General features: G+C 45.0%; 1 protein-coding gene across 2 annotated transcripts in view; it reads right to left on the bottom strand.

Annotated features, from left to right (window-relative positions):
- Positions 1–20090, bottom strand: part of LRIG1 (leucine rich repeats and immunoglobulin like domains 1) — a 110823-nt gene extending 90733 nt beyond the window's left edge. For both annotated transcript variants that reach the window (XM_077858128.1, XM_077858129.1), the window contains exon 1: positions 19843–20090. In XM_077858128.1, the coding sequence (XP_077714254.1) occupies positions 19843–20075 (233 nt within the window). In that variant the 5' untranslated portion in view covers positions 20076–20090. The remainder of the gene's footprint in view (positions 1–19842) is intronic.
- Positions 20091–20967: the final 877 nt, after the last annotated feature.

Below are 20967 nucleotides of genomic sequence, written 5' to 3'. Positions count from 1 at the left end.
CAGCTTCCTTTCCCATGAAAAGCCACCAGGGCCAGCGTTTTCAATTAGCTGTGTCAGCCCACCACACCGAAGCCGGCCAAGTTCAATTTGTCTTCCCTCCCCCAGCTTCCGGTTGCCACCAAGCACTTCACACCTCCCTATTGTAAACCCGTCCAGAGCAATTACCCTGACTGCCTTTGGACAGCCTCAATACTGCATTTCTGTCTAATTTATAGCTGCAAAGCTCTGTCGGCAAAGGCAGGCTTGCCCTGGAGCAGAGGAAATGCACAAAAAATAGACTTGGCTATAAATGTACATGCACAGCAAGTTTCCTTAGGTTACAGGTGGACAAATCCTCCCATTCTCCTGGTGGAGAACCCTGTGTGTGTGATGAGCTCCCGCAAAGACCCCCAAACCTAGATTCACTTCAAGAATAACCACCATTCTGTTCTCTTGCATTTCCTCCCCTGCCTGGGATTCCAGACTGGGCAGCGGGGTGAGGTGGGGTGAGGTGGGGTGGGGTGGGGTGGGGTGGGGGCAGTAAACCAGATAAACCAGTAAGTACTGTCCATTTTATTTCTACCTGAAGACCTTAAGTCTTTGAAAAAAAATCTTAAAAATGCACTTTCTCTCTCCTAAGGAAAGTAAGACAGAAAAGCATGTCTACCTGGGGAAAACCCCAAGCCATTCAAAATCGTACAATCTCTTTTTAAAATGACCCCATTAAAAAGTAGGCAAAGAATCTGGACAGTCCTCCAAAAAAGATACACAAATGGCCAATAAGCCCATGGAAGGATGCTCTGCATCACTAGTCATGAGGGAAATGCAAATCAAAACCACAGGAGATAGCACTTCACACCCACTAGAATGGCTATCATGAAAAACACAGACAACTACTACTGGTGAGACTGAGAGCAAAGAGGAAACTTTATACACTATTGGTAAGTGCATACTGCCTCTGGAAAAGCCTAGCAGTTCCTCAAAAAGTTGAACACATTTACCCTATGACCCAGCAATTCCACCTTAGGGATACACATACCCCAAGGCAAGTGAAAATACACATTCACACAAACACTTGCCCACAGCAGCATTTTGCAAAAGAGCCAAAAAGTGGAAACAACCTAGAGCCCATTAACTGGTGAATAAACAAAATGTGGTGTATCCACACCATGGAATATCATGCAGCCATAAAAAGGAGAAATAGCTGATACGTGCTCTAACATGAAAGAACTCTGATAATATCATGCTAAGGGAAAGAAACCAGACCCAAAAGGCTAGTATTGTATGATTCCATCAATATGAAATGTCCAGAATAGGCAAATTCATAGAGATAAAAAGTAGATATTGCCAGCGGGAGGAAGAAAGAATAGGGAGGGACAGCTAGTGGATACAAGGTTTTATTTTGGGGTGATGAAAATGCTCTGGAATTAGTAGTGATGGTTGTATAACTGTGAATATGTTAAAAACCCTGGATCATAGCTCAGCTCATGACTTGATCTCAGGATCAGGAGTTCAAACTGTTGTGCCAGGTGTGGAGCCTACTTAAAACACCCTGTATCAAATCATTTAAAAGGATGATTTTCATGGAATTTGAATTGTATTTCAATAAAGCTATTTTTTAAAAAGAAAAAAACCTGCCTGCCTTATCAGACTCTCAAAATTCTAAGGAAAATGCCAACTAGCTACTTCTGTACCACAAGAATGCAAAAATAATTTTCCAAGTGCTAGTAGATAAATGAAGTGGACAGCAGACAAAATACCCACATTTTGAATGGTAAAGCCATGATACCACCTTCAAAATTCCCTCCCACCCAGTCAATCCTTGCTGCTTCCTAAACGACTATGACTCACTACCAGAGCTCTGCTCAGGGAGCCATCACAGGTGGAAAACCTCACCTGGAGTATTAGCCTCCTGCAGAAAACAAATTCTCAGGATTTGGAAAGAGCAGGGTTTTTTTTTCTTCTTCTTCTTCTTCTTTTGCGTAATTATTTAATAAGGCCGTGGAAAGCAGGGTTCCCCACTGCCAGCCATTCAAAAATTAAGAATAAGCCAGAAGGCAGGACAAAATGTCACCACAATGGGGAGAAATAAATTAGTTAGATTAAGATGAAGATCTAATTGATTAAGATCTAACCCCAGGCTGCTTTTAGAATCACAGCATGCTATTTCTGGAAAAAGTCTTTCCAGTGGAAAGGTTGGAGACTATACGTTTCAATTTTAGATTAAAATTAGTTGAAGATCACTGAGAGCAGATATAAATGCCCAATGCGCCCCCCACCTCCTCCTTTGCCCCGCTACCAGTATGCTGGTCATGCCTGGACCATAGCATGTCCCCTAGACCAGCAAAGATGTAGTTAACTGGGAAGTCCGAAAGTCTAATGGGGCCTGGATTCTAACCGACATCAAAGAGATTCCAGTTGTTCCCCTTGTGCAATAAACTTCTTTCACCCAACATCATTCACACTTTCAGAGTGCAAAGTTCACTCTGATATTGGTGGCTTTCTCACTTTGTAGCTTTTTTGGCAAGTGCCCCTTGGCCTGGTTGTTCATTAATATATAATCAGAACATTAAGAGCATTGTTTCACCTTCTAGGGAGCCTGTGGCCAATTTAATAAAGCTGACACTGTCCTAGTGTGGAGGAACCACCTTGCAACTAGCAGAGAATTCAGATGCACAAACAGGGCGGGGGGGCGGGGGGGATACGGGATACGGGCCCGCATGTCCGCTCAAAAACACACACAGTTAAGTATTTCACAAGATGTTTTTGATATTCCTCCACGGCAAAGGGGTAAGATTAAAATGCTTATCTCACCGCAGAAACTGACCTGGTACTTCTTTCCTTTTAATCCTTTCAACAGCAAATTACTTCTTACCTTTAAAACCCTTCCAGGAAGCAGTGACAGCTGCGGCCAGGAGACAAACCAAAGAGAAGGGAAGTCTTCCGTGCCACCAGACAGTCATTGAGGATGCGGGTTTAGTGCGCTACTTTTACTTTTCAAGTCAGACACACACAATGACAACTCACTTTCAAGACCATGTTTACTTTGCTCAAAGCCACATTCTAAACACGGCCTAGTCTGTAGAAGGGAAGCAGCGTACAGTCCAACCTTGTTTATGCTCCAAGTAGGTTTGACAGAAAAACCACATCAATTTGTTTTAAAATAATTTCCATTTGCTGGAAGCTGTTCCTGAAGGGTTCTCCGCCACGCTAATCTGCTCTGATTCCTACCAGCTGTAGGTACCAGGCACGCCAGCCCCAGGCAGGGCGGCTTGGGCACAGGCAGGCTGGCTCTGCAGGGCTCAAGCGGGCTGGGGCTACTTCTGGGTATCTGCAAAGCCACCGCAACATTCCCCTCCAGAACACATAATCAACTTCAGTTTAAGAAGAACACAAAAACATTTCCTAGGTCAGATTCAGAATCTGTGAATCTGTGACGAGCCCACACAGAGCACGGTGTTCTCGGCAGTGACACCTGGGGGAAAGAGGCTTTTCAGACTCTAAGAAACACATCGTCTCTCGAATTAGGGATAGATCTGTGGTTCAAGCCCAGAGTTCACAGATGAGGCCATGAATGAAGTTCATTTATTCAGCTAACTCTGTGTCAGAAAAAGAAGGAAATTTAAAAAGGAAATGTCTGTGAGTAACATATGCAAAGATCTTCAGCCTCATCATCCAAAGAAACGCACATTAAAATAATCCAGTGCAATTTTCAGGTATTAAACTGGTGTACGGTTACCGAAAATATAAAGCAGCATCTAAATGTTCATGACGGTGTGGGGGAAATGGGTACAATTTCATATGTAAATTGGTGGCCTCGTAGGAGCACCAGTGCCAAAAATCTTAAGAAGTTGTATATCCAGGGCAATCTGAATTTAGTAACTCAGCCTATGGAAATATGAAACGTATAAACATATATGTATAAGGATGTTTACCCTAGTTTAGGAAAAAACTTAGATGCCTAATATCAGGGAAAGTTGAATTATGCATTAAATGGTATTTTTAAAAATGTTTAATATTACAGAAAATATTTATGATATTGAGTCTTTTTTAAAAAATAGAATTACAAGTATATAGCAACCTTAATTTTGTATTAAAAAATATAACTCAACCGCAGACATATTCATACTCCAGAGTGATTTGGTTGGTCACTGGATAATGAGATCATTTTTTTTTCGTTTGTAGTTTCCTCTTTATTCAACAGACATGTCTACCATGTGTCACCAGAATATCAAAAGTAACTAAAATAAAGGCATGGTAACTAGACTATAGGTCAATAGTATAAAATCCCATTTACATGAAATCATGTTCCTTGACTATCATAACTTACTGGGTATTAAAGGACCCTCCTACAAGAAGATCTTGATACCATTAAAATAAACATTTGAGGCAGAGCTCACTGAGCTGAACACAGTTTTCCCCACTACTTGTTAGCATCTCCAGGAGACTGCCCACACCTGAGGTCCATGCGGAAAGGGGCCAGATTTAGAAATCTATCTGCTCAGAAGTCTCTGGCCACGGAAGCTTCTATAAACCTAAGTTGCTAGTTTGGATTGAACCAAGGAGGGCACGGTAACCTGCCCTCAGTGTTCTCACAACTCACTCCGGTCAAGGAGAGCAGCCTTTTCCTCTGCCAGCAAAGAGCGAGAAAAACGACCTTGGCCTGACCATCCTTTTTGTCAAAGTAGAGGTCTTTGGAAAGTAAAGAAGAGCCAAGCAACCCAGACCAGCTGCCCTGGCCAGGGCTCAGCATAAACTGAGCAGAATAACCACAAGGGGAAGGGTGTCTAGACAGCCTCAGTCTAGGTAAGAAACAACCCTCCCCTGCAGTGTCAATCCTCAAAAAACAGACTCCAAACATCAGCTCTAGCAAAAGAGCAGATGAGAGGCCATGTCGACAGTTGGGAAATGCACTGTGGGCTCCCTCGCCAAACACAACATGGAGCAGAGCAGCCGGGTCCAGCCCACCTGCCAACGACAGCCACCGGAGATCCAGAAGGGAAATAATGCCTGGGGACCCCGTGTGGGAGACAGGTCACTTGCAGTGTTCAAACCGAACAGGAGTTTCAATAACAACCCCTGGATAGGGGATTTAAAAGCCAGCCACCTTCTCACAACAGAGGAATGAAAAACAATCAACTCTTAATGTGGCTCGGAAATTGCCTATCTTTTAACTCCAACTCTTTGTTTCTTCTTCCTTTTCATTGTTCTAAGTCTCTCAACATTAATATTTCGTGGGGAATAGAGGATACTATCAAGCAGACAAGGTATATTTAGAAAATGTATAGACAAATGAGCCTCTGGGAGGTCTATATTATCCTAAGTGTTTGGGAGATGTATCTCTATAGGGTTTATAGGACCACATAGAATGAAGACCAATGGCTCTATCTCCATCAATATCTGTACGCAAAATATAATGTGGGCCAGTTTCTAGAAATACAATGGTAGGTCAGACACAAAACCAGTCCCTGCTTTCAGGTAAGATTATAGAAGATGGATTGGGTGGGGGGGAGTTGGAGAGTTGGAGAGTTGTCGGTCAACTCATCAATTCTGTATAAAGCCACTACACAGTTCTCAAGGCAGAATTCAGTAGGAAGGTCAGGAAGAGTTTCTAAGGGACAGCTAAGGGGGGACAAAGAGGAGTTTGCAACGCAAAGAGGGAAGAACATTTCTCCAGGCAGAGGGAAGAGGATGTGAGAGACACGACACAGGCGGTATTATAAGGGCATGGAAAAAGTCCCACGTGGCGGCCGGGACCCAGGGAGCCACAGAGGAATAAACAATGAACACTGGAGAGGTGGGTGGACAGCCAGAGCTTTAGGCAATGGGAGTCACGTGTTGCAATCTGTGACTCTGCGGAGACCCCGTGGCTGGCAGGGGAAGCGAAACGGAAGAAAATTCTCCCCATGCCCCCAAAAATCCGCATACCACAATGAAATAGTATAGGAGAAAAGCTGGATATAAAATGTATCCTACAAAACTACTGAGGAATTCTCCCTTTCTTCCTTTCATCATCTTTGCTGGGGTCTTTTTTTTTTTTTTTAAGGTGAAGAGTAGGGCCCAGAGGGTCACTGGTGGCCACCACGGTCTCCCAGGACCACATATATCTCCCAAGGCTGCAGGATTCAAGGCATGCCAAGGATTTCAGGCGGAGTATAAACTCCATCAGCAGGCTAAACTGTTTATATGTTCTTGAGTTAAAAATACACCACTCAGGTCAGCGTTAACACCAGGGCCTTATCACCAAGGCCGTTTGTAAGCTGGTTACACAAGGCCAGCCTACAACTCGCCCATCTTTTAAATGTGCCTCAGTCTACAAATTGTCTAATGATACATCAGTGAGATTATAATAAAGCCACCAAATATACACGCATTTGAGAAAAACACTTTCCAAACCCAAGGATACTTTACTGTTTATAAATAGTTTACTTTTTTGATCCCTGAGCATATAATATTCGCAGTTGCTCCAGAAACCAAAGAAACATGGAACAGGAACACAAACCACAACCTAAGAGAAACAATAAACAACAGATGGTGAGACATATGCGCCTGCTACCACCCCCTTCACCAAAGGGGCACACCAAAAATGGATTCTGACACATGAGTCTACCAATGGAGAAGCATGCTCTTCAAGATCCCATTCAAGACACCATTTATGGAGCACAGGCTGCTCGGCTACAACTGTGCTAGGTGCTTCAGGTCCCAAGGAGTTGAAGGACCGATCCCTGGACTCCAGGAGCACGCAGACTTGAAAGGGAAGCAAGACAAACACAAGAAAACAAACAGTACTAGTTTCTACCATAGTCATTCTAAGTACCAGCATGGAGTGTCAGGTTTGAGTTCTGACTTTGGCAACGGCTAGACCCTGAGCAAATCAGCCAACCATTCCCGGCCTCGTGTATGATGCAGAGGTATTACATTTCATAGAGTTAAGATGATAATTACATTAAAGGACAGGATTCCAGCTGCAAAACTGTAAACTGCTATTACTGCTAGAATTATAACAATAGTAGCTAACCTTACCCAAGCTTCTGCTATGTGTTAGGCCCTCCTCTAAAAATTACAAATTATTTCAGTTTTGTCCTCATAACAAGTTCAATGAGATGGGCATTATAATTATCCTCAGGTAATGCAAGAGGAACCTGAGTCAGTTGCCTAAGATCACCAGGCAGCCTGGACCCCAGAGCCACCACTCTGACCATTGTGTGACCACATTGTGACCACAACATGGCTGCTTTATCGCCATTACCACCGCTCCTCACAACCACACATGTGGAATGAAGGGGGCTTGAGGACACGGTGAATGAGGACATAGCATTATCTTCCCCCAGGAGACCTTGAAACGCTGCACTGCTCTGGGTTTTTCATTGGTGACCATGGCTTGGATTTATTTGAAGTGTTTAAGACAAATGCTTAAGTCAGTTCAGACCCAAGTCACATTCGCCTCAACTAATGATTCTAATTCGTTGATGTTTACAAAATTTTTTAAAAGGTCATGTGTCTCTAAACAAAGGGGAGGGGTCCCCATAAATAAGTGTGGCTGGCATGCTGCTTTCCATATAAGGGCATGTCTATTTTAGGTATCACAATCTCATGTCCAATGATTCTGCCAATTTCACCTCAATGCTCATTTTTTTTTGAAACTCTGACTAGAATTTTCCAACTACACTGTAACTTTAAGCTTTTGTGTTTCTTCTGCATTTAAAAAGAATGCCATTTCCCAATATATAACTCCCAGATGTAGAATTCACAGATGATTCATCTCACAGAACAAGTGTTCGGAGACATCAGCTCCAAATAGAGGAAAAACTTGGAATTCCCTTCTCCCTCAAAATAAGAACTCGCCTGGATCTGCTCTGCTCAACAAAGTTTGTTTTCAATTATATTTCCAAATTCTTTTAACAATAACTGCATGGCGTCTGGCACCAACACATCTGATTCTTTGAAGTGGTTCTCAAGCAGAAAGGAGAAAATAAGGAGAAAGGAAGGGAGGACCATCCATAATTTTTGTTTTAGGTCAGATATTCTCTCAAAAGTTCGCCCTGACATATAAAATCAAACAAACCACAAGTTATGACTTCTCACTGAAGGTCCATACAAGTCCATTCAGACTCACCTCTGAATCTATCCCTTTACTCATCAGCTAACACTGGATGGAAAAACAGGTCCTCAGCACAAAGAAACAGGTCCTCTAACTCCTTACATCTAAGTTCCAAAAGCACCTCTGTTAGGTCCTCCACACAGGTTAATCAAGAGTAATCACACTTTGGGGCTAAACCTCAGATGCCCTTTGAAAAATAATGGAAACATGAGCTCCCTTCTGCCCAGAAAAGATGCACCTAGCCCCAAGAAGGAAAGGCATAGGGCAATAAACAAATAATTGCCAGGGGATTCTTAGGTAAGTGAACCTGAACAATCCCTCCTACTTAAAAATCAAAGTGGAGGAAGACAGAGATGTGTGAAAACTTACCTAACTGGAGAGATGGAGAAGCCACTGAGAGATGACTAGATATAAATAATGAGTGAACAAGGTCAAGTGAAAAACAGAGATTATGTCTGACACTGACAAAAGGACTCACATAAACATGGGAAGATTATTCGGTCTATTTTGATCAGAAAGCCCATGAAAAAAGGCCATCTTCAGGTCTTAAAAGGGGACTGCTTAAAAAAAAAAAAAATTCTAGTTCTTTGGATTATTTCCTTTAGCCTGAAAGTAGCCCCTAATTCCTGTTAAACTTCCTGTCAACAAGTGCCAAACCACTAATTGTACCTCCAACTTTACTGCATTTTAGCTGTATCCCCAAACAAGCTTCCAAATTCCAAGAATTTGTTCTAAAGAAAAAAAGAGAAAAACCCAAGAATTGTCACTGACATCACTAACGGACTCCAGGTGACAGTGAAGGAGGTATTCATATCACAAAATAAAAACATCTAGATTCTGTATGATAAAAAAAGTCTTTTAAGGAGTCAGGTGATGATAGGATCCCAATTTTCAAGAACAGCGCCTAACAAAGAGCAAACCAATGAAAACACAGGCAGATGGGTAGCTCTGGAATTAACCTGCCCAAAAAGAGTGAGCGACAGACTTTGAAAATTGGAGAAACCACACCACTGGACTACATATATTAGGCTGTTGAGCTTCTGCCTTAAAAGATACACACAAGACATCTCCTGGTAAAACGGTTAAAAGCTACTCTGATATCCACTATGTTCATACCATGGAGAACCAGCTCAGAAAGGACAGGCCAGGTGGTGTGTAACTGCCCTTCCTCTGGAGAGGACTATGGAAATCCATCCAAGATGGCCCATCTAGAAATTCAGGGCAGTTTATCAGCATCGCTTACAACTAACTTCCTTTATCCCAAGTATGCACTGAAGGCTTGCTTGAGAGAGATGCTGCCCCAAGGTAAGCAGAGATAAGCAACTTTGGAAAACATGCCACTAATTTATTTGCCTTTTTTTTTTTTAACCTAAATCTTAAAAAGCTAAATCAAAAGTCCAAAGTAGGTCTTCATTAGCTTCCAAAGTTTTGAGTTTTCCAAAGGGAAAGAAAGAGGCAATGGCCAAAGAAATACCATGGAATATTTGCTCTGCTTCAATAACACCCAAAGGGCTATTCATTCAGAAGTCCTCACGCACACCTCATTTTCCTTTGCTGCCCAGGTACCCATTTGAGGATTCTGCTCAGAACTGCCAGACATACAAAGATCACTTTTAAGGAAGTATGCTAGACACACAGTTCAATTTTCTAATTTGTACCGTCCAATGAGTAGTAAGCTTATTTCCTCTTTGCTTCAATTAGGAGAGAATCATAAACCTGAAAATAAGGAGTCTTAGAAGTCATACATCCCTTTCCAGAAAGGAAATTAATTCATTAGCCCAAGGTTACACTACCGATCAGGAGCTGAGCTGGGACAAAACCCCAAGGTCTCCTGATACCCAGCTACAGGCTATTTTTTCATCCTACCACATTTCTGCCTTCATAGCCTTAAGAAAATTAATTTTTCCTTTTAGTTCAATAGTTTTTAATCCCTCTTTGGTCACGAACCCCTTTATGAAGCTTCATGAAAATGTCGCCTTTCTGCCCAGAAAGATGTACTGAATTCCAAGATTTCAGATATAATAAATTTCCCTAGACCTCCCCCCACAACAAATAATATTTGAGGTCAGCCAGTCTTTATTTTAGGAGCATCTGGAATTCAATATAATTTAATCATTTCTAAGTACTGTTTCAAATGAACTTGTGAAAGAACCCAAAAATCTCCATTAGAAGAGTTCTTGATTTTTCACTTGGGCAAAGCACGGCCCTTGATGAGGTCAAATCACCCGTGGCCAAGAGTCCTACACAGACACCAAATCTGAGCAAACATTCAGAGGAATTTGGGACGAGGCAGGCTTTAACAGCTACACAACATTTCAGTTTGCTTTCTGGATCTCCTCTCCTCCAAAGACAGAAGGAAACCCCAGCCCCTCCAGACTGCAGCTTCTGCATGCATCCATCACTTCACTGCATCAACAACCAACTTCCTGGAAGCAATGAGCTCTTCTGGCTGTTTATAAGTTTTGCAAGCACTGTGAGCCTGTATGCCAGAAACTCACACCAGCCCAGGTGGAGAGAGGAAATCACTAACAACAACAAAAAATAATTAAAGGTAAAACACAAACTACAACGTAGGCAAGTTGCATGGTGATAGACCACCGTATCACACCGCTGAAATCAGATGAAGGAATGTAGTTCTCCCAGATTGCAAAACAGATATTAAATTCACAGTCAAAATTTCTTAATTTTAAACCCTCCCCCCAAAAAAATTTTTATAAGGCCTCTGGCATGTACTTCCACTTTTTCAAATGTAGAATTCACTGTAAGGTGGTATCTAAACAAATATCACAGAAGTTTAATTAAGCTTACTTTGTCTCTGAGTTTGACATGACCACACTGCACAGCTTTTAAAACCCCTGAACGCCCCATAATCAATATGGAATTCAATTTTCACAAATAGGATATGGAAATCATTCAATAAACCAGGATGAGCGCACAATCACAAACGGAACTTGGAGACAAGGAACTCCCATTCAGATTCCTAACGAAGCAGCAGTCAGCATAAACTCTCAAAGGGTCTCTCCTAAATAACAACAGCAGTGCAGGCTGTGGAGAAACTAAACTTCTACAAAAGAAAACAAAACAAAACAAAACCATTCTGCAGCTACTTGAAGAAAAGCATTTTCAAGACTGTGAAGTTTAAATCAAGCACAGAGGGTTCCAGGAACCTAGTTCTTTGCTTTTGGAGGATTTTCTTCCAGGGTGCCTCTCACTCTATTTAAAGCAGCTTCAAGTAGCCACAGCTGGAGGGTCAGGCCTTGCAAAGTAAACAACAGTTAACTTGGTTCAGACTGGAGACCTAACTACACCCAACGGCTAATTACCCCTCTATTAACCAACAAGATCTGAAATATCACTTTTTAAATGACCCATTCGAAGTTATGTTTGTTCACAAGTGGCTTCTAATCAGCAATTAATAGCATTGTAGAAACATCTCAATGAAGAGCTATGTGGGGAGAGAGGACAGTTCAAAATTGCATACTCCTGGCAAAGGCCTATAGGACCAAAGAACTTTCTAAGCACCTCCCAGAAGAAGGAGGGGGGGGGGAATCCTATTCTTAGAACACACAAAGTCAGAGTGCACACAGTACATGCTCAATAAACATTCTGTAAAGACAGCTTAACCAAAATTCCTTTTGGAAAAACACACTTAAATGATGTGGGGTTTTTTTTTTCCCCAAAAGTTGTTCAAATTTACATTTCTTAAAATCACCCTATAGTGAACTGTATGGTATGTGAATTATATCTTGATAAAGCTGTTCATAATAATAATATCTGATACATTTACACATGAAATGGTATGTTTGGATTTGCTTCCAAAAAACATGAAAGGTGAAAAGTGTGTTGGGGCACAGATCAAACGGGAGGAGCCATGGGGTGATCATTGTTGAAGCTGGTGGATGGTACAGAGAGTTCACTACCTCTCCCTATCCACTTCCAGAGATGTCTGGTAGCTCCTTAATAAAAAAGGTAAGAAAAGATACTCAAGACCAGCAGACGTTGCCTGGTCAAGTTCTCTCCAACCAGCCCAAAGCGCTAATGTCTGATACACAAATGCTTTCAAGAAAGCAAAGAGCTCTGCAACTATTAAGGTTTGGCAGAAAGCAGGATTATCTGTCCTCCAGTTCAAAAGTTAGATACTTCTCAGAGTCTCTAACAGGCTATCATCAAGAATGCACCAAGAGAGAGGATTTATCAGCGTAATGTATGCTTTAAGTGACAAATTATTTGAATGACAGATTATAAATTGGTGGAAGGAACAAAGGATAGGAAGTGGGGGTGGGGGGTCACTTGCTAAATGCTGCATAAAGGAGCCTCAGAAGATGATGATGCTGTGGATTTTTTTTATCAGCTTAAAAAAATCCTCATTTTCACCTTGTTTCTTAACAACTAGGTAATTCTGCTTGCTGGACAGACCCTCATTCATTTCATTCACTAAATTCCTAATAATGAGACCTTGAGGAAAATACAAAACAAAACAAAACCCTGCAGATCTTAGAAGATTAGAGACCTGTCCACCACAGAAGTTTAAAGAATAATCAATGCGAAGTGCTTAAAGAGAGACAGACCATGCTTTCTTTAAACTCCCTGAATGCCACCTTTTGCCAAAACAAACTGAACAAGCAGTGATTGGAACCTGCATCCTGGTTCATAAGGAAACCAAGATGTATTAGGACTTGCAGAGATGAACGGATTGGTTGTTCACACAATGGGCTTTACCGGTTATGCCAGATTAAATAGTAATAAAGACGCCAACAATCGTAGCCGTTCATGTGGGCAAGGCTGTGAATCACGGCCATTCACTGGGGAAAGGACACAGGTACAGGTGCAGAAGGAGTAACAGCAAATGGCTTTTCAGGTGGCATCCTTGCCAGATTCCAGACATGACCCTGTGCTCACCACCCGTGTCCCATACAATATAGCTGCAAACAAACCAAAACAAATGAAAAATGTCAGAGCTCTTCAGCTCTCTGTGTACAACCCAACAATCAACACCCCTCACCCCTCCTCCACTCTCAAATATTTCCAAAGAGAAATGGGTACAGCGCAGCATTCAGCTGGCCCCAGAGTCTGAAACCTAACCCCTGCCTGGAAGGGCGCACCTGCAGGCTTCCAAGCTATCGACCTAGAGGCACGACCTGCGTCTCAGTAGGGTTCAGTTTCAGTGAAACCAGGGAAATAATAGGATAAAACTATTAGTTTAAGGGCCTCTCACTTCTCTGCCTCCTTCCCATAGCCACCTCCCAAAGGATAATGCTAAAGGAACAGAAGTATTTGCACAACTGGAATACATTTATAAACCACCTCAATAATTTTTGCTAATTGTATAATTTGTATAATTTGCTGCAACTGTTCACAGCTTCCCGCCAGCCCTCCAGGTTGGCCTAAGATTCCCAAGGGCATATGAAATTTTACTTGTTTCACTTTATACATATCACCAAAAACTTCATGAGAGAAGGCTGCATGGGATGTGAGCCCTGCCACCTGCCAACTCCAAAACAGGTCCTCATTTCGGACAAGTCAGCTTTTCCTAGGAAGCATCTGTCACCAAGAAATCTGACGTGGAAGGACTGGCCGTGAGAAGATGTAAACCTTGAGTTACTGAGGCTTTCAACTCGCAACTGGGCTCCAGAATCAGCAGTGAACTGACAGACTTATATTGAGGAAGTGGACTAAACACATGTGTATCTGTCTTCACCGCAGCTGCCACTTGGACTAATACAATCCCCTTTATTAGAGATAAAGGAAGGACGTTTGCCCCAAATCACACAGGAGCTGTGGGGTGGTGGGGCCAGGGATGGCTTCTCGAAGTAATTTGCAAATCTCTTCATCACAGTTCCCTAGTGAAGGGTGTGTGCCGGGTGTGATCACCAGGGATGAGGGTATCCACATATGAAACAGAGTGGAAGTGAAGAAAGCTTCACCCTCACCCAGTCTCCTCCCCACCAACAACCCAACCCAATACCCAACACAGGGAATGCTCATTTTGAGGACAAAGACAACTGAAGGCAAAACACAAAAACGCTTGAAACCCAGTGAAATGAAGGAACAGTTTTTTAAGAAACCAAGTGACTTCTGTAAGCAGCTGGGCTTACAGCTTGTGTTTCAGAAGAGTATGCAGAACATACTTGGATAAAAACCACATAGAAAGTATTAGATTATTAAAAAAAAAAAGTAATAATATAGGAACATATAAAGCAAAAAAGTCCTTGGATAAGAAAAATCCAGAAGCATACTCCCTCCAAAAAATAAAAAAAATTAAAAAATTAAAAAAACGAGAAACAAAAACCAGCATAAAAACTGGCAACTTCTTGGGATCCCTGGGTGGCTCAGAGGTTGAGCATCTATCTGCCTTCCGCTCAGGACATGACCCCGCGGTCCCAGGATCGAGTCCCACATCGGGCTCCCTGCATGGACCCTGCTTCTCCCTCTGTCTACCCCCGGCCTCCGCCTGTCTATCATGAAGAAATGAATAAAATCTTTTAAAAATAAAAATAAAAAAAAAGATTTTCAGTCAAAACTTTCTTAGCCACAATCATGGAATTGGCCAATTAACTGGTGAGTCTGTATTATTAAACTCTACTATTAGTTATATTAGTTATTAGCCTAATTATTAGTTATTAGTCTATTAGTTATATAAAAAAATAAGTGAAGGTTTCAAGTGGGTAAACTACTGTGAAAATTTTAACCTTTGGTCTTTAAAGTCCTACTTCTTTGCGTGGGAAGACACGAACAGATCTGAGCTTCTTAACTGATTCTCAAACTTGAACTGGACACATAAGCAGAGGACAATCACATTACTGACACACAACATGAACTGAATCCATGAGGCAGATGGAAGGGACCGCATAGGCCCAAGGTCATGCATAAGTCATAGAAAAACACCACTAACAGTCCCTGAATTTCCCACAGGCCAAGGAACATTGGGGATTTTTAGATATTTTCCCTCCTCTGCCTGGGAATTTTGCTTCTACCCCTCCTCCCTCTTGTCTCAAGACAATGCCTTCAGCCTTTGAAACTGCATCCATTGTAAACAGCTCTGAATATTAACACAGCCCAGAGTCCTGTTGGCTTTTAAAAGACCCCCAGGGTTTCAAATTGCAGTTTCTGAGGAGGGGGAAGGTCCCCAACGAGTAAATGTCCCCAAGCTCTTTCAAAAGGAGTTGAAAATTAGGCTTGCTTAGGAAAACCTGAAGTCCTTCAACCTATGGAGTAAGTCAGAAGAATCCCTTGGAGTTTTAAACAAATGGGGAAAAAGAAGAAAAGACGGTGGTACAACCAACATCCATTATTTACTTATAGAGACTTTAAATTCAATGAATCCCTTTTCCAGACTTGTCTCTCCTGTGGTTGTCACTTTTAAAATAACCACAGGCTATGTTAAATAACCTCCCCTTCCCTGACTAACAGGCCTTCAGGGCTTCAGCAGGTGCACAGAACTGGGCCAGGTGCATTGTTAAGTGACACAAAACCCTAGTGGCTCTCTTGCATTCCTGTCCACCCTGAAAGGGAGGATGCTGAACAGCCTTTGCACCAAGGAGACACTTCTGCAGAATGGGGGAGAGGCCCTTTCATTGTGAGCATGGTCTCTGAGGGAGAGAAAGGTCAGCCAGAGGCCATCCCAACGCGCTCAGGGCAGGCTGCGTGGGGAACACAGGCAAAGAAATGAGCTCTGCAGGGAGAGAAATCTCTAGCCAAAGGAGCAGAGCTAGATTGCCGGGACATCGGGACATCTAGTAGGAAAGAGCTCTTATTACATTGAAACATCTTCAGTTTTTTGGAGATGATGAATTATTCCTGACAATACATTCCAGAGTCCAAAGTTTGTGAAATCTAGTGACCAAATGTAATTACTGAAAGAGATATTTTCTTTTGAAAACGGTCCCTGGGAAAGGGGGCATGAACAGTTCTGACATCCTGAAGGCAAGAGGGGCACTGTGTGCCAACACAGTTCACTTATTTGGGAACCCGGGAGTCTCCATACGCTTCCTAATTTCACAGTATTCACAAATTTGGATTTTGATGGCTATCATTTCATATCAGAGGGACTGAAATAGTGTGCCTTTCTCTCAAGGCAACTAATTTTATTTGCCAGACTTCCCTTACTCAAAACAGGTGTCAGAGAACTAGTAATAGACAAACACTGCATCTTGGAGGGGAAGGGAGACCAGGCTTCTGACACTTGTTGCAAAGGAAAGGACTCTGAGCCCAAGCTAAATGTCCCCAAAACTCTGAAAGCACTTGTACCTTTCAGATTTTTGGCCATTAACCCATATTCCCAACAACCCTTTGTCCATCCTCAGAAATTGGATGATGTCTGATGAGTTCTTTGTAAGTTATATAGGGACACAAAGAGAAAAATGGGCCGAAGGGAAGACCTGAGGACAATCCTTACAATCATCAACTTCTTATACACACACACACACACACACACACACATATCTCACCTGAGGTTCTGGAACAATCTGGTCATCATCAATGATTTAAGTCAAATTTAAGTCTAATTTGCATAAACAGGATGGGAAGTACGTTCCAAATCCTTAATTCACAACACCCTGCACACCTGGCCCTTCTAGCACAGCTGTAAAATTTGAAAGACAAAGGCCCTCTTTGCTACACAACTACAATGGCAACCTCTGGCTGGTGTTTATTTTCTAATGCAATCTTTAGCACCACTTTTTGTGCCAGAACTGACAAGGTTAGACTTAAGCCCCCAGGTTTGATACCGCAAATACCTAAGGAGACATAATACAAAGAGACCCAAATCAATACACTCATCTGAATGTGGCTCCGGATAACTGCACGAGGAGTCCTTGAGTCAAAATCCTGGCTTTCAAATGCTGTGTCACCTTCCCTCCCCAGTAAGAACGACTGAGAATCTGGACTTGCTCCTCCGGGGCCTGCCCTCTTTCCAATCACAATCCCATAAGCCACCATTCAGTCCCAGAACAGTTACACTAGCCACATACTGTGCTCAACTTTATGCCACAGGGAAGAGTCTAAGGTAAATTGTATTTAATACTGCTCAAACAGCTTCTGAAGCCCTGCTCTCAAAAATAATTTCAAAGAAAGCAAACATCTAAGTTCTAAGAAGTTCAACTTCTTCTAAGGTTCTGGGAAGTTGGAATAAGGCTTGGCAATGCTTGGTGCTATTTATGAATGTGCTGGTTGGACTATGCCAATCTCACCTACGTAATGGGATGGCAGACTCAGTTATGGCTCAACTACTACAACCATAAGTTATTGTGAAGACGTTATCCTCAGGCTCCAGGAATGAACGCATTTTCCCTTCTACCACTGCCATTCCATTTTTTTCCTATTCAAACTGCATTTACATTTACTATTAAAAAGTCTTACTTTCTGTACACTAGGCCTAGGAGCAACTCCAAAATTAGATGCTCTGTTTACAAAAGTTAAAAAAAAAAGTTCCATAAAGCCACAGGTCCCCTTCTATCTCCAACCCATAGCCTGAAATTGTTTGAACTAGCTGCAGTAAATCTAGTTCATGGGGTTATAAATGAGCTCAAAGCATTTTCTAGACACAATGGACTGGGAGGGTATAAACTTGGTGAAACTACAAGATATTTTATTTTATTATATACAGAGACTTTCTCCCCTAAAGTCTTGCTGAATCATAGCCAGGAATTTAAACCATATAAATATCCCGATGGAAAACTCAGAATAAGACTAATGACTTAAATGAAGAAATCTGGTCTAGAAAACACACACACACACACTTCATTTTTCTTTAATCAGAAAAAAATGACTTCACACATATTTTTCAAAAGATACCCATTTTGTAACATGGTATTGCCACATACTAATCAGAAATCACCATTCATATCTCAAAATCTAATCGGTTAACACCATAATCAGCATGATCAAATCTAGTGAGGCTCAAAGCAGGCAGTTTGGAATTTATTGGTCATCAAATGTGTGAGTAAAAGAGAAAAGACTGCAATTTAAAAGGTACTTATGTCATGTGAAATGTCACTCCTAAGCAACAGGAAGCCCCGAAAGTGGCTAGTTTTGCTCCAAAAATTAAAGGACAAGGCAAAGTGGATCTTGTGACCACCGGGAAGTGCAAATAAGAGGACACCCTGTCCTCTCTGCGCAGTCACCACTTCTGTACTAAGTGCCTTCCCCACAATGCCACTGACACATGGCACTGGTAGTCATTCTTCCAACAGGTGAACACTTCAGAAGTTATTCTGATTCTGCCCACATGATTTTATTTTAAAAACTATCTTAGTAATATGTAAAGGGAAAACCACCATACCCCAGACTGCCCCAAGTAAACAGGATTCTATCTGGCAATGCTGGGCTCTGTCTCCCACTACTTAACAGCCACCTCCTGTATTAACCCCCCTAGCCCTCCCCCCCCCCAAGACCACTGATTTTCACGAAGTCAGTGAATTCCACAGAAGCAGCAGAAAATTGCAGAGAAAAACCTAACCCCAACAAAAATCCAGTTTCAAAACTCCACAGTACTTGATCATCAGGCTGCGTGGTAAGTTACAGATCCACGTGCCCGGTTCCAGATACCCAGACCACATTTTCTTAGACCAAGCCACAGGTGTCGTTTAAAACTTGTGTCACCAGTTTTCTCTTCTTTAAACTGGTGAATGTCATGCCTGAGGTTCCTCCCGTGCCCCTATATGTTCTAGGAAAGGTGTCCAATTATGCAACTGAAAAGGAGACGATTCAAGCGAGGCCTTTTCTAGAAGGTACTGCTAGTTCTGCAGAGATGCTTAATTACCCATAACTGGATAGGATTTTTTTGACTCTCGAACCAGATTTCTTAGAATAGAAAAGCGCCTATTCTATTCTACTATGTTTACAGACGTCTAAAGCGGTTTCTTCCTGCCAAATCTCCTGTAAGTAGGGTCCCACTAAAGTCGTCACAGGCCGAGATCCTGACAGCCCAGAAAAGAGCCTCTTTCAGGTGAAACAGACAGCTTAAAGCAACCAGGACCCTGGCACCTTCTCCTGAAGTAGCACTACTCCTAATTTGCACCATTTACGGGGGAGAAATGAAGTGTGGGGCTCCACCCCACTGCATCAGGAAGCCCTACAGGGCCCCTAAGGAATAGACAGGAAGGGTCTGGAACACAGTTCCCTAATGCCCATCAGGTGGAAAGGGATCAAGACACCCCACTCACTCTCACTCACACACACACACACACACACACAGCAGTCACATATCCAGGAACTTTGCAAGCCCCCAAACGTGGGTGTAGGCAGGCTCGTACCCCTGCCAGAGCCAAGTCAGGCCACCACGGTCCTGTGGGACTCGGAGGCAGCTACGCACACGCACTCTCACTAATAAATAATGTAAATGGAAGACTGGAGCCAAGAGTCACCTTCCTTCGTTGCGCACTGGAAGGCGGAGGAGCTCACACACCCAAGAGTTGGGTTACAGGTTACAGGAGAGGGGGAAGGAAAAAAAAAAAAGAAGTAGAGACCCGCAGACCCCAGACGGGCTTCCTGACACCCTCGCTTCCAGATGTTTCCCGCTCTGCAGCGCACACACGCGCGCACACACACGCGCACACACACGCACACGCGCGCTCCGGCTCCCCGGCAGTCGCTCACCTGCAGACCCCGCGGGTACCTCCCGGAGCCCACCGCCCCGCGCCCACGCCCGCTCCTCGGCGCCCAGCCTCCCCGCCAGCCGCCCGTGCAACCCGGGGGGACAGGCACCCCCGCCGCCGCGACTCCGAGGGCAGCGCCCGGGGCTCGGGGAGTGGGCCGGCACTCACAGGCTCCGCGTCCAGGCGGGCAGGTCCCCGGGCAGCGCCGCGAAGCCGCGCCCGCCGCAGTCCAGCGAGTCCCCCGCGCAAGTGCAGGCGGCCGCGCAGGGCGCTCGCGGCTCGGCCCCCGCCGACCCCGGCCGGAGCAGCAGCAGCAGCAGCAGCAGCGGCGGCGGCGGCGGCAGGACCGGACGCGGCGAGCGGCGCGGGGCCCCGAGCGCTCCCCGGACCGGCCGCGCCATCTTGTCTGCAGCGCGCGGCGAGGTCCGGGCGCGGAGGCTGCGAGGCTCCCGGGGGGCGGGCGGGCGGGGGGCTCCGCGGCGCGCTAGGCTCCGCGCCGGGGCATGGCCGGCCGCGCTAGTCCGCCCGCGCTGCCCGGGCCGCTCCGCAGCCGCCGGCGGGGGCCGCGAGCCCCGCGCCCATCCGGGCCGCCCCGGCGGCGCTCCTGCAAGCCCCGGGCTCCCGGCAGCAGGGCAGCGGCTCGGCCGGCGCTCCTCGCCTGCACGGAAGGCGCTCAGTCCCGCAGCCCGAGCCGCGCGCCCGAACGCATCCTCGTCGCGGCCCGCAGCGCCCCGCAGCGCCCCGCAGCTGGACGGCGCGGTCACCCCCGGGCCCGAGCGCCCCCGCTGTCCCGGCGCCGCAGGCTGAGCGCGCGCGCGCAGTTCCGGGCCGCGCTCGGCTCCTCCGCGCCGCGAGAGCCCCGCCGACCTCGCGGCCGAACAATCAGCCGCTCGCCGCGGGCCTCCCGGCGGGCCCCGACGCCCCGCCCCCGCCGCTCGCCCTCACACACCCCCTGGGCTCCGCGCCCGCCGCCTCCCGCCGGCCCACGTTGGACACTTCGCGGCGGCGCCCGCCACGCCCCCCGGCCCGCTGCTCATTGGCTGCCGGAGACCAGGGCGACCAGGCCGCGCAGCCATTGGCGCGCTCGCCGCGGTCCCGCCCCCCGCCCCTCGGGAGGCCCCGCCCCTCGGGAGGCCCCGCCCCTCGGGAGGCCCCGCCCCGCTCCCTTTTCCCACCCAAGGTGTGAAGGGCGGGGGACCCGGAGGAGGCGAAAGGGAGAGGCGGCCTCCGACCCTTAAAGGGGACGTGCCGTCTGGCGGCGGAGAAGCCGGCTGCGGGCTGGGGAGTAGAGGC

The sequence above is a fragment of the Canis aureus genome, chromosome 19, assembly GCF_053574225.1.
Source record: "Canis aureus isolate CA01 chromosome 19, VMU_Caureus_v.1.0, whole genome shotgun sequence".
Classification (NCBI taxonomy): domain Eukaryota; kingdom Metazoa; phylum Chordata; class Mammalia; order Carnivora; family Canidae; genus Canis; species Canis aureus.
The sequence above is the reverse complement of the archived record's forward strand: the minus strand, read 5'-3'. Positions and strand labels throughout refer to the sequence as shown.